The sequence below is a fragment of the Podarcis pityusensis genome (assembly GCF_964106645.2).
Source record: "Podarcis pityusensis genome assembly, chromosome: 2".
Lineage (NCBI taxonomy): Eukaryota > Metazoa > Chordata > Lepidosauria > Squamata > Lacertidae > Podarcis > Podarcis pityusensis.
The window spans coordinates 106,622,758-106,635,642 of NC_138029.1; the positions used below are offsets into that span (position 1 = coordinate 106,622,758).

The following is a 12,885-nucleotide window of genomic DNA, read 5'->3' on the forward strand; positions in this document are numbered from 1 at the left end:
TCTCAGCCCCTAGCTCTAGCTGGGTCTAAGGAAGGACATATAAGTGCATATAAAAGGGGGGAGATCTTAATGACTGGTAATTTAGTAAACCCCAAGAGCCCAGTTTGAAGGATTAACACTCTAAAATGGAGTGGGGATTGGTATGCTTAATTCATGGGGACAATAAAGTTTTAAAACTGGTCAGCTGAAGATACTTGACAGAAGAGCAGAATCGTACAGCTGTAGCTTATACTGGATGTGTCAGTCAACAGATTATCCACTAGTTATCTATGAGATAGAATCTTCAGTATGGCTGTTATAGGAGCATTCATAGTTGAATCTGTGTTGGAAGGAAAATCTTTTACTGACATTGGTCCAAGTGTATGAAATGTCCACATTGTTAACCATCTTCTTTAGGAAGTGTGAACCAGTCATTTTTCTCATGTAGCTGTACTAGAGATTTATAGGATTGCTGTGCTCTTGCTAGGTTATATTGGTTCTTATTTGCTCCAAACTGTACTCTGGCTTTTCCTTTGACTAATGTGGCATTGATCTGCATGATGACAGATTCTGTAGAATAGGCACTACTCCAACCCTGTTTAGTAAGCAGCTCCATGCATAATGCACCTCCACCGAGAACATACCCGCCAGCGTGCGCAGGAGGGACCACTCTCACAAACGGAGGATCAAAGGGAAAGTTATCCTTAAAAGAGAAGTTGAGCAAAATATATTCTACACCTTCTTTTACTTTTAAGACTTGAAGATCACTATGCAATGGGCTGTCAGGATCAACCCTTAGAAGTTTGACATGCCAGTCATATAGGCTGTCATTTACAAGTTCTACTGAATAAATCCCTGACTTGTAACTCTGCGACCTATATATATCCGAGTTATTTCATAAGTCGATCTGAAGCCTGGACAGACCAAGAGACTGCACCATTTAGATGGTCTTGCCTTTGACTCTTTCGGATTTTTTCTAGGATTGCCAGATTCTCTTTCTCAATGCCATCATCCTCTGTCTTCTTTCCATTGACAGGTTCTTCCTCCTTCATATCATAACGATCCAGATCAATATATTCACCTGTATCTTCCTCCTCCTCTTCTTCTGATGTAACCTCTTCCATTGTTCCATTCTGGCCAGTCGGCAATGGTTGATCTAACATTTCAACATCGGGATGCTGGGGAAGATTACCGTATTTTTTGCTCTACAATACTCACTTTTTCCCTCCTAAAAAGTAAGGGAAAATGTGTGTGCGTCTTATGGAGCGAATGCAGGCTGCGCAGCTATCCCAGAAGCCAGAACAGCAAGAGGGATTGCTGCTTTCACTGCGCAGCAATCCCTCTTGCTGTTCTGGCTTCTGAGATTCAGAATTTTTTTTTTCTTGTTTTCCTCCTCCAAAAACTAGGTGCGTCTTGTGGTCTGGTGCGTCTTATAGAGCAAAAAATACGGTATATAGTCTGCAGAGGTCGCATATCAATCGTTTCAATTGTTGGAGAAGCAGAGTATTGCTCTTTTTAATATCATCTAAATGTTCCAATACTGAAGTCAAGTTGGGGTCATCTGATTCCACAAACCATATTGGCGATGAAGAGGGATAAGACTCTGTGATGTTGCAGTCGGGAGCCTCCCAACGCCATTGCCGCCGCCGCTCACCATCCACTGCTTAGCATGCGTAAAGTCCCAGGTTCAACCTCTGGTATTTCCAGGAAGGGCTGGCAGCACCCCCTGTCTGAGGCCCTGCCATGCTGCTGCCAGTCAGTGTAGGCGCTACTGAGCTGGATGGACCAATGGGCTGGCTTAGGGTAAGGCAGCTTCCTGTGTTCCTATGCTCTCCACTCCCCTCCTTTCTAACACAGCTTTGCACCAGATCAGGGGTGTGATAAAGAGGCCCTCCAGACCTCTCTACCTCCCCAAGCCACTCCTGTTACTGGCCCTGATTTGCCCCCCCCCCTTTGTATCTTTGAACTGTAGCGTTGGAAGGGTCCCAAAGAGTCATCTGGCCCATCCCCTGCCTGGATTGAGGATGGAAGCAATGGGAGTGCAGAAATCAGCCTGCAAAGGTACACATTTACTTTCACGGTTTCAGCCACCTTTGTTTCTGCTGCTCCCTGGAGCTCAGAAGCTTCCCTAGAAGAAAATGCTTCCTCCCCCACTCCTGCCCTAGAGGTTCCCAGCCTCGCCCGGCACACAGCTTCCCATCCTAACCTGATTGCAAGCTGAGCTCAGGGAGTACTGCGGGTGGCAGTCGCAGGGCTGGCAGCCTTGACCGCTGGCCAGGTTCCAGAAGTTGGGAGCGCATCGGTCGCAGTTCTGCCCCTGGACGTTGGGCAGGCACTGGCATTGCCCGCTGTACCGCTCGCACTGGCACTGGTCCTGTGACGGGCACTGGCTGCGAACCGTGCCCAGGAAGTTACAGGAACAGCCTGCAGGGAGGGAAGGCATAGAAACACTACACACAAAAGAAACACCGGTGCTTTCAAAATGGCAGGTCGAAGAAAAAGAAGCTCCGCTTGGAGGGCGAAGCAATGGATCGGGACGAACATTAAATATGCAGTCATGTAGATTTAAAAAGAAGCCATGCCTCATCTGGGCATTAGAAAGCTAGGCAGCTTTCACACTTCAGCAAGGTACTGCGGTGTCTGTGTGCATGTGTGGAGGGGCGATATGGGGCACAAAGGGGCATTGCAGATAATCGGACTCCTAAATTGTTCCCCACAAGCATCCTTGTTCTGTGTGGAAGGCAAAGAAGCCTTCCTTCTTATCACTGCACCTTAGTGCCAGCAACATTACTAGTCACATTTATTGGCAATCCTGAGGAAACTGGATTTTTATGTTTTGTTTCTCCCCCCCTTTCCTATTTTTTTTAAAAAGAAACAAGAAGCTCACATTCTTGGTCCTCTGAAATACGCCAGATACTGAATTAGAAAACCAAGTTCCTCACAGCTTTTTGAAGACAAGCTTTCCTCTTGGGTCTCAATATAAGTGGCCTTACTTACGGGAAGGGGACGTGGGTGCCTTAGGGGGTTTCATTCGCAGTTAACGATTTTGTTGAGATCCGAACTTGGGAATAACAAAATGATATGTGGTTAAGATTTAAGGTGCAGCTGGCCCCGGGACCATAAGCCCTGAGTGTTTGCGATGATCTCCTTCCCCCATAAAATTAACAGGCTGGCTGTTGACAAAATAATTGGGAAGCCTGAGGCCTGATCCCCTTTCGTTTACTGAAGGGCCACCAAGAGGCAAGGTCAGGCAGGTAGCGATGGGAGCACCATGAACCAGATGGAAAACACATCTCTCTCCCCAACAGGGACTCACGGCGACAGGTGCGTCGTGTGGCATCCCCATAATAGCCTCCCTGGCAGTGCTGGCACTGGTCGCCCTCGGTGTGGTAGAGGCAGCGGAGGCAGCGGCCTGTGCGCCGGTCACAAGATCCCGGATCTGCCACATCAATGTTGCTGTTGCACGCGCAGGGCTGGCACTGCCCCCTGGCCTGCCAAGGGTTGCCGTAGTAACCAGGAGCGCACTCGTCACAGCGCGGGCCTGTGTGAGGTAAAAGGCACTGTGTGAGATAAAGGGCATCGTTTATGAGGTAAAAGGCGCTGTGTGAGGTAAAAGGAGCCCGGTCCCCAATCTCCACTGCAATACACACATAAACCGTGACCACAGGTCTATCAATGCACTCATGTTCCCAGAGAAGCGTGACTTGAGAAGGAGGTTACAATGTGGGCTTCTGTCTCTATTACACCCCTTCCTCATCTCCTCTCAAGCTCCCAATCCTAGGGCTGCAGGGCGCTAGAAAGTTGGACTTGCCTGTATAGCCTGGGAGGCAGCTACAAACTACTGTCCCAGAGCGGCCATCTTGGCGGCAAGAAGCAGCAAAATGGCGTCCAGAGCCAGGTGCCTCAGGGCAGGGGCAGGGCCGGCAGTGGCCCCCTGAGGCCAGCGATGGGTTCCCATAGAATCCGGACACGCAACTGCAATTTGGGGGAACAAAAAGGGTTTGAGGAACATATTTGTTGCCATTGGTGTGGGGGTTCATCCCCAGGGCTGTTTGCAGATCGTGGTTTGGTCCTTTGGATGTTAGGCCTCACCAGGAGGCCTTTCCCTCTGGACTTCATACACCTGGATGCACCCCCCACTTCAACCGGGGGCCGTCCCAGGATGCTCACCTTTGGCATCGATCGCCTTCTGTGTGGCCCCGGCAATGCAAACAGCTGCCCGTCCGCGGGTCGCATTCCTCCGAGCGCCCGTTGCAGTGGCATGGGCGGCAGCTGGGGAAGCCCCAGTGGCCGGGCTGGCAGTGGTCACAGCGCGGCCCAAAGGCACCAGGCCGGCATGGGCACTGCCCGTTGAAGTTGTCGCAGAAACCGCTCAGAGAGCCTTCGCTGTTGCACTGGCACACTGCAAGGGGAGAGGGGGAGAAGTCACGCACACGCTCCCAGCCGCTGCTCCTCCTGACACACAAGGTAACGATCCGTGGACGCCTCCTGCCCTGCTCATCACATGCCGCCCCCCCCCCATATATGCAACCCCCCTTCACCTGTGTCTGCTAAGGTGCTTCGCAGTCTGTGCCGAGAAGTTTCAACATCCAATTATGCAAATCACAGAATGGAAACGTGCTTGCTTTGCATTAAAATTAATGCACTTGCACAATCTTTTCCTGAACCCAATCATTTCAGATTTTTGCAGCGTCCGTCAGCTAATGGCAGGACGAAGAGGTACATCAAAGGACAGAGAGAAAAATAAAGAGGGCATCTACAGAAATGCACAGCTGCTCCAGTTTTGTAAAAAAAAAAAAAAAACCGAACCCAGTAGTTTGAGTGCAAGTGCTACAATATCTATAATAGAGAAGCTGTCTTGAGGAAAGTAAAAAGCAGAGTGAGCTCGTTTGCACGTAACACTAAGACAAACCACGAATTCTGTGAAGGTGCAAACATGAGGTGAGGAGATTGAGTCACTTTGCTTTTCCTTTGGTCCTGTTGCAGCTGGGTTGTTGTGAGATAAACTATGGTTTGGCTTAGCATGCTGACCAAACCCGGGTTCGTGGTTTGTCTCATCCAGTCTCCTCTTGTTCCTCTGCCCTCCTAGTAGCTGTTGGCAGGGCAGGAGCACTTTACCTGACCTCCTGCTACCTGCATCACTGCAACTTACTGGGAGGGAGAGGTGAGGTGGTGGGGAGGTCAGCATGGTGCAAGTGCAGGATTGGTTCCATTGGTGCGTTTGCACTGCGCTGACCTCACCGCTGCCTTACCTGCCCCCTTCTGGGTGAGTCGTGGTGACTCAGGTGACAGGAGGTCAGGTAAGCACCGCTGCCTTGTCAGCTGCTACTGGGAGGGATTAATAGTGGGTGGAGGAGCAAGAGGGAGGCGGGGGCATGTTATCATTTCCTCCCCCCATATTGCTCCTCCATGCCCAACTCAGTAAGCAGCTCCTCTTCTGTAGCCCAAGGAGGAGTTTCAAATGTGGGTTTGCACTTTGGTGCAACGGCAGGAGCAAGAGGAGACCAGACAGCTCTCTGTTCCCAGCGGTTCCGTCCTAGCAGACTGTTTACATCAGCACTGACTGACACACAGGAGCCCAGCGAGGACCGGCCCCTGCTTTCAAAAGGAAAGACGAAAGGGTTTGGGGAGGAAAGGTCAGAACCTGAATTAGACTCACCTTTGCAGCCACCGGGCCCAAAGCCGTAGGTGCCGGGGGAGCAACGTTCACAGCGGCGGCCCACGACGTGAGGCTTGCACTGGCACTGCCCCCCATCCGGACGGCACTCGGAGCTCAGCGATCCCTGGGGGCTGCACAGGCAGGCTGGGGGCAAAGGGAGAGTGAGTAGGAGGCAGGAGAACAAAAGGAAAGAGGCGCCTTTCTGCTACAAGCCAGCAGGAGCCTCTCTTCCTCTGATATACACAAAAGGGCCTGTGAAAGACATTGAGAGAGGTTGTAACAGCCGTAGCTCAGCGGCAGAGCCTCTGCTTTGCGTGCAGAAGGTTGCTGGTTCGATCCCTGGAATCTCCAGGCAGGGCTGAGAAGGTATCTTGCCCAAAACCCTAGAGAGCTGCTGCAAGGTAGTATAGGCCTACATGGCTCAGGTGGTAGAGTATAAGACTCTTGATTTCAAGGTCGTGAGTTCGAGCCCCATGCTAGGCGAAAGATTCCAGCGTTGCAGGCCGTTGGGCCAGTCATCTGGCTAAGCCAAAGGCAGCTGCCAACACACCCCCAGCTTGCCCACTCCAGTATAAGATGGCGAGAAGCATTATCTCTGTGGCAAGGGCAGCCCCACCCATGCATGCAACCTAGCAAGGACGTGGCACAGCATTGCTCCCTCTTAGTGTGGGCCTTTTGGGTACCACCTCTCTCAGCTCACCCTGAACCCCCTGTAGCACTTGGGAACATTTCCATTGCTTGCTAGGGCGAGCAAAAGCCTCTACTGCAACCTGTGGACTATAGCTCCCATTACCCCAGGCCACTGGCCACACTGGTGGAGGCTGATGGGAGTTTGAGTCTGGAGGGCCATAGGTAAACCTGTGCAGTAAGGATGTATTGCATGGTGAGTTGGTGGTAAAAGGTAAAGGTAAAGGGACCCCTGACCATTAGGTTCAGACCATTAGGTTCAGTCGTAGCCGACTCTGGGGTTGCGGCGCTCATCTCGTTTTATTGGCCGAGGGAGCCAGCGTACAGCTTCCAGGTCATGTGGCCAGCATGACTAAGCCACTTCTGGCTAACCAGAGCAGCGCACGGAAACGCCGTTTACCTTCCCGCCAGAGTGGTACCTATCTATCTACTTGGACTTGGACATGCTTTCAAACTGTTAGGTTGGCAGGAGCAGGGACCGAGCTCACCCCGTCGCGGGGATTCGAACCGCTGACCTTCTGATCGGCAAGTCCTAGGCTCTGTGGTTTAACCCACAGCGCCACCCGTGTCCCTGTGAGTTGGTGGTAGTTGCTTGTTTTTAACACTCACGTAGTGCCCCCTGGTGGATGATGGCCGACATGCTGGTGAGCAAGGTGACGCAAGGCTCCGGCGTCAGCGCCTTAACCACGGGCCGAGCCTGCTGGGCGCAGCGGTAGCGCTCAAAGGTCTCCTTGCGGGCGATGGAGGCGGCGTCCCCAGCGATGAACATCTCCAGGGAGGAATAGCGTGGCATCAGGACCAGCTGAGCGGGGGGGGGGGGCAAGAGGGAGGCAGAGAGGAGGTGTTATTTGCAGCAGGCCACGGTTCCCCCTACAGAAGATGCAACCGGAGTCTCAGTACTTACAGAGTCCAGCAGCACCGCAGCCCCTTGCAAATGGTCACGTCCTCCGTAGCGGGTGAACTCTACCCGGATGGTGTAGCTGAGCCCTTGCTCCAGACAGACTGGCTGGGGCAGCACCACAAACCTACAGAACAAGGAAGAGTTTGGATTTGATATCCCGCTTTCTCACTACCCGAAGGAGTCTCAAAGCGGCTAACATTCTCCTTTCCCTTCCTCCCCCACAACAAACACTCTGTGAGGTGAGTGAGGCTGAGAGACTTCAAAGAAGTGTGACTAGCCCAAGGTCACCCAGCAGCTGCATGTGGAGGAGCGGGGAAGCGAACCCAGTTCACCAGATTACGAATTTGCTGCTCTTAACCACTACACCACACTGGCTCTCCAAAGAAAGGGCCTATTTACAGCAAAGGCGAGCAGAGGGCCCGGCATGTTTTTTTTGCTGTGTGTGATGATCCTACGGCGTCTTCCTGAATGCCAAGGATGGGAAGGAACCGCCTGCCCCAGTGACTGGCTCGCTCCCCACTGACTGGCACATCTGGGCAGCCTGCTTTGTCCCCTGCAACGGATGGGAAGGCGCTGCTGACTTCAGCAGACCTATGGAAGGAGCCTGTGTGAGAGGCAGGGAAAGGAAGTTCTCCCAGGGTGAGACCACTAGTTCCTGGTTGGTTTTTAAAATTGCTTTTATTAGAGATTTTCTTGGGTTTACAAAAGAACATACATACAGCGGTACCTCGATTCTCAAACGTTTCTGTTGACGAATGTTTCGGAACTTGGACGCCGAAAACCCAGAAGTAAATGCTTCTGTTTTTGAACGTGCCCCGGAAGTCGAACGGCTTCTTCTGCGTGCTTCTCAATTTTCTCAATGAAATTTGAAGACCATCCTTTGCACCTTTTTTTTTTAACGTTTCGGAACTCGGACGGTCTTCCGGCATGGGTTGCGTTCGAGAACCGAGGTACCACTGTACATCGTCTCTCTTTTCAGATTATAAAGTCATTTCTACAGATCAGTTATATTCAACGCGAGACATGATTGTTGTATACAGCATAAGGTTGAGCGGGGTGGGGGAGAGGAAAAGAGAGGTGGGGAGAGAAAGGGGGGAGAGGGGAGAATTGTACGTTTTTCATCACTCACCGGGATGAGGGTGGGAGAGCCGTCGTCATGACATCGTCTGCAGGGATGGTGTTCCCACAGGGGCTGCTGGTGGGGATGGGCCCAGGCCGCACCACAGACACTTTCACCTCTTCCCACTTTCCTGGAAGCTGAGGAAAAAGGAGGACTTACAGTGTGGCTGCATGAGATTCGGACGCAGGCCAAGGGTAAGATGGCACCCCCTCAGAAACGGCCTTTAAGGTGTTTTTTTGTTTTAGGGGGAACAGCCGTGGCTGAGTGCAAAAGGCCTCAGGTTCCACTCCGGGTATCTCCAGGCCGGGTGCGGAGAGAAGCCTGCCTTGAAATCCAGAACAGACCTGGAAGATTTGGGAACTCAGGGGCAAAGGCAATACTGAATTCCGAATGATTTCAAAGTTTACATTTCTTCAAGCTGAAGCTCAGAACATTCTGAACTCTGAAAAGCTGAATTCTGGGATTAGACTTCTTAACTGGAATATATATAGGGAGGTAGCCATGTTGGTCTGCCGTAGTCGAAACAAAAAAAAAAAATTCCTTCCAGTAGCACCTTAGAGACCAGCTAAGTTTGTTATTGGTATGAGCTTTCGTGTGCAAGCACACTCAGTATCTGAAGAATTGTGCATGCACACGAAAGCTCATACCAATAACGAACTTAGTTGGTCTCTAAGGTGCCACTGGAAGGAATTTTATTATTTACTTGGAATACAGTATTTCTTGCTAAAGCTTCGTATGTCGCTGACCTATTGGGTGATATTCAGCTAAGCTTTACTCGGAACAGACCCATTGAAATGGATGGATATGATTAAGGCCTCATCCACACATCCTTTTGCCTGCCACTTTCCCCCAGGAAAACCCGCGGTTTAGCACTGAATCAGAACAAACGGTAATCGGATTCTCAGTAGATTTCCATTCATTCTGATTTAGTGCTAAGGAGCAGGTTTTCCAGGGGAAAGAAGCGGGGCAGAGACAAAACTTTATTTATTCCCCCGAGAAACACTTGCTCTGAACTTCATTAGAGAGTTTGATATATATGTGAAGATCGGAAGCCCAAACTGCAAATCCCCCGTTTCTTTATGAATGGAGCAGAAGTATTGTAGGACAGTAGGCAACAGCAGAGGCACCTGAGGCTCATAGCGCAGCAGAATGTCATACTCCATGGAGAAGGGCACATTGTTGACCTGGAACTCCACCACAGCGCCCTCTAGCACCCGGGCAAACCCCAGCCCTGTCCACGTAGCTGGGTGGCCCGTCAGGTGCACACGCTCCATTACTTCAGCTCCCTGTCAAGAGAAAGATCCGTAAGACTTTGTGCTTCTCTTAGTTAGTTAGTTAGTTAGTTAGTTAGTTAGTTAGTGGTTAGTTAGTTGTTGCTAACCTGGTGCTAATGCTCTTGGACTACAACTCCCATCAGCCCCAGCCATCCAGACGGGGTTGGACTAGGGTCCCCTTCCAACTCTACGAAACCCTGGAGAGCCGCCGCCGGTCAGGTTAGACACTACTGTCGGTACTCAGCAGAGAACACTTTCCTACACCCCTGCATTTAAGCAACTGCAGGCCAAATGTCCTCACCTGGAGAAGCCGGGCCTCTTCCGCTTCATACGTATAATGGTCCAACGCAGTGTGGTAGTAGCCGGTCTGCACTTGGCTGCATTGCCTGCCCACCATGTGGCTCCGGCAGCGGCACTGCCCCGTCTCCATGGCACACCTGCAGCAAGGCAGCGTGGGAGGCTCAAACGGGGAAGGCGGTTCAAGCCCATGAGAGCACGCTCACCCGCCTCCTGCACAGGGATGGGCAAATCCATCTATTCCAGTTCCTCATTTTTCTACACTTATGTCCCGCTCTCCACATTTCCAAATAGGTTTTTTTTCAAGTCCTCGTGAAAATCCATTGATGATTTTCTCCCAACGTACAATTTTGGCCAATAGACACGTTTTTGCAAAGCAATTTCCCCCTCCCCGAATGTGTTTGTTAGGGATAATTCTGCCCCGGCATGTGCGTTTTTGCACACATTACTTGCTCGGAGAACTGCAGAGTTTGGAGAAACGCAAATTTTGAAAGGTGCCTGCGTTTCAGTCCGCTATTGTTTTGGAAAGTGCGAATTAACTAGGTCCGCCTCAAAATACAGCCCCAAATCATTTTTCTCTCTTCATCTCCTCCAGTACCAAGCTAAAAGGGCGCTGGGAGGCTGCTTCCTTGCTGAATAAAGCTAAGCAAGTTCAGTTCTGGCCAATGGACTGCCTGGGAACCCCATTGCTTGCTGCCTTGAGTTCCCCAGCAGAGAGGCGGGGGTAGAAATTCAATAAAGAAATGAGCAAATAAAGAGGAGGGGAGGGCTCTGTCTCTTTCCTCACCTCTCCTTCCAAAGTGACCATCCTATCTCTGGTGCAGCAGATCATGCCATGCCTCTCACCCACCCTCCTATATGGGCTAGAGAGCAGAAGAGCTGTGCTGGATCAGGCCAGCACCCCAGATGCCCTGCAGGAAGCCCGAAATCAGGACCCAAGGGCAAGAGCCCTGTCCCTTCCTGCAGTTTCTAGCGACTGGTATTCAAAAACTCACTGCAGGTCCTTTTCATGCAAAGAGATTGCTCCTCAGCTGATTTGCAAAGCCCACATTTTGTTCTACGGTATTGATTATTGGAGGGGACGCGGGTGGCGCTGTGGGTTAAACCACAGAGCCTAGGACTTGCCAATCAGAAGGTCAGTGGTTCGAATCCCCGCGACGGGGTGAGCTCCCGTTGCTCTGCCCCAGCTCCTGCCAACCTAGCAGTTTGAAAGCATGTCAAAGCGCAAGTAGATAAATAGGTACCGCTCCAGCAGGAAGGTAAACGGCGTTTCTGTGTGCTGCTCTGGTTCGCCAGAAGCGGCTTAGTCATGCTGGCCACATGACCCGGAAGCTGTACGCCGGCTCCCTCGGCCAATAAAGCAAGATGAGCGCCGCAACCCCAGAGTCGGCCACGACTGGACCTAATGGTCAGGGGTCCCTTTACCTTTGCCTATTGCTTATTGGGTTTCTATCCCACCCTCCATCCTCAAAGGCCCCTTGTTGGGATCGTGCTCCCAATCCCACCTTCCTCAGCCTCCCCCACCCACCCAGGATGCTCTCTCCAGTGCCCCCTTACTGGTTGTCGCGGGCACCCCCTACGTCACAGTCGCAAGGCCGGCAGCCATGAATGTCAGGGCTCAGAGCCCAGTGCTCCGGCTGAAAAAAAGAGACACAATTATGTGTCAGCCAGTCCGGGGGGGAGGGGGAGAGACACAAGCAAAGGGAAGGGGAGGGGAGCAGGGCAGCGTGTTGCTCACCAGGCATTGGTTGCAGCTGCGCCCGGTCACCAAACGTTTGCAGAAGCAGTCGCCTGCGATGGCGTCGCATTGGGGCCCGTCCTGCACTGTGCCCCGGGGGTCACACTGGCAGCCTGGTGGGTTAAAGACAAAAATAACAAGTGCATAGAAGAACAAGCCTTGATGAAGCAGCGCCAGCATGGCTTCTACAAGGGCAAGCCTTCTCTCATGAACCTGTTAAGAGTTGAAAGTGCCAGCCAGCCAGCAGAGAGAGAGAGAGGGGTGATCCAGTTGACTCTGAGCTCATCCGGTTATTTCTAGGCGCAGATCAGAAAAATCCTGCTGTTTACTGCTGAACTGGAACAAACATCAATCTGTAGAAATACTTACGCACTTACTCAGATTTGTTACATCCAGGGCTTTTTTTTCCAGCTGGAACTCACCGGAACTCAGTTCCGGCACTTCTAAGGTGGGTGCCATTGCCATGATAAGAGAACACAAGAGTTCATGGTGAGTTTCGGCACCTCTTTTTCCAGAAAAATAGCACTGGTTTCATCCCACGCCTCCTTCAAACAGGAGTTCAAATTTGCCCACAACCAACAGATGAAATGAGATCACGCCTTTAACACTTTTATTGACTTTTGTCCTGAGAGTGAGCTACAGGAATGTGTAGGAATTTGAGCACAGGTCTCCCCAGTCAAAGCCTTGTGCCATCTGTCCCCAACCTGGTGCCATCCAAATTTTTGGACCCATCAGCCCCAGCAAGCCTTTCCAAGAGTCAAGGATGATGGGAGCTGAAGTCTAACCAGCTTGTGGTTAGCCTTTCCTGCACTCTATGCCCGTGGTTCTCTGGGCCACACTTTCAGAATAAAAACTTGCTCATGTCACACCATTTTTTTTATTGATAAGAAATACATTGGAAAATGAAAAGAAACAACTCCTAGCATTGTCCTGGGATCGGCTTCAGTGTCACTTGATGCTCTTGCTCTTATTTTGAAAAGATTTGCAGATCCTCATTTTACATCTGATGGCTTAACCCCCAGATAATCATTGTTCTATACTGATTGCCAGTGAAAATACAAGGATTGATCTACTGAGGTATTCAACAGTTAGATATTCAGCAGAAAGCTTTGTCTTGTGGTAATAATGAATTATCACAAGGTTTTGAAGAAATACATTACAGAGGACACTTCTTTCAGAAATACCGGAATGTCATAGCTGTTTGATTTTAAAACAATGGAAAATATTTAA

General features: G+C 50.9%; 1 protein-coding gene and 1 pseudogene across 2 annotated transcripts in view; both read right to left on the reverse strand.

Moving 5' to 3' along the window:
- LAMB2 (laminin subunit beta 2) overlaps nt 1-12,885 on the reverse strand; it is a 61,204-nt gene that overhangs the window by 19,295 nt on the left and 29,024 nt on the right. Inside the window, exons 11-22 of the mRNA XM_080995592.1 lie at nt 11,656-11,768; nt 11,475-11,554; nt 9,922-10,057; nt 9,474-9,632; nt 8,356-8,483; nt 7,230-7,350; nt 6,935-7,127; nt 5,639-5,782; nt 4,150-4,381; nt 3,791-3,954; nt 3,296-3,520; nt 2,186-2,403 (exon numbers count right to left, since the gene is read on the reverse strand). Of these exons, the coding sequence (XP_080851718.1) occupies nt 2,186-2,403; nt 3,296-3,520; nt 3,791-3,954; nt 4,150-4,381; nt 5,639-5,782; nt 6,935-7,127; nt 7,230-7,350; nt 8,356-8,483; nt 9,474-9,632; nt 9,922-10,057; nt 11,475-11,554; nt 11,656-11,768 (1,913 nt within the window). The remainder of the gene's footprint in view (nt 1-2,185; nt 2,404-3,295; nt 3,521-3,790; nt 3,955-4,149; nt 4,382-5,638; nt 5,783-6,934; nt 7,128-7,229; nt 7,351-8,355; nt 8,484-9,473; nt 9,633-9,921; nt 10,058-11,474; nt 11,555-11,655; nt 11,769-12,885) is intronic.
- On the reverse strand, nt 18-2,048 carry LOC308471741 (ubiquitin-conjugating enzyme E2 Q2 pseudogene; annotated as a pseudogene). The gene is made up of 3 exons: nt 2,045-2,048; nt 1,428-1,642; nt 18-1,166 (listed from the first exon to the last, which is right to left on the reverse strand). The product of its transcript is annotated as a ubiquitin-conjugating enzyme E2 Q2 pseudogene (transcript).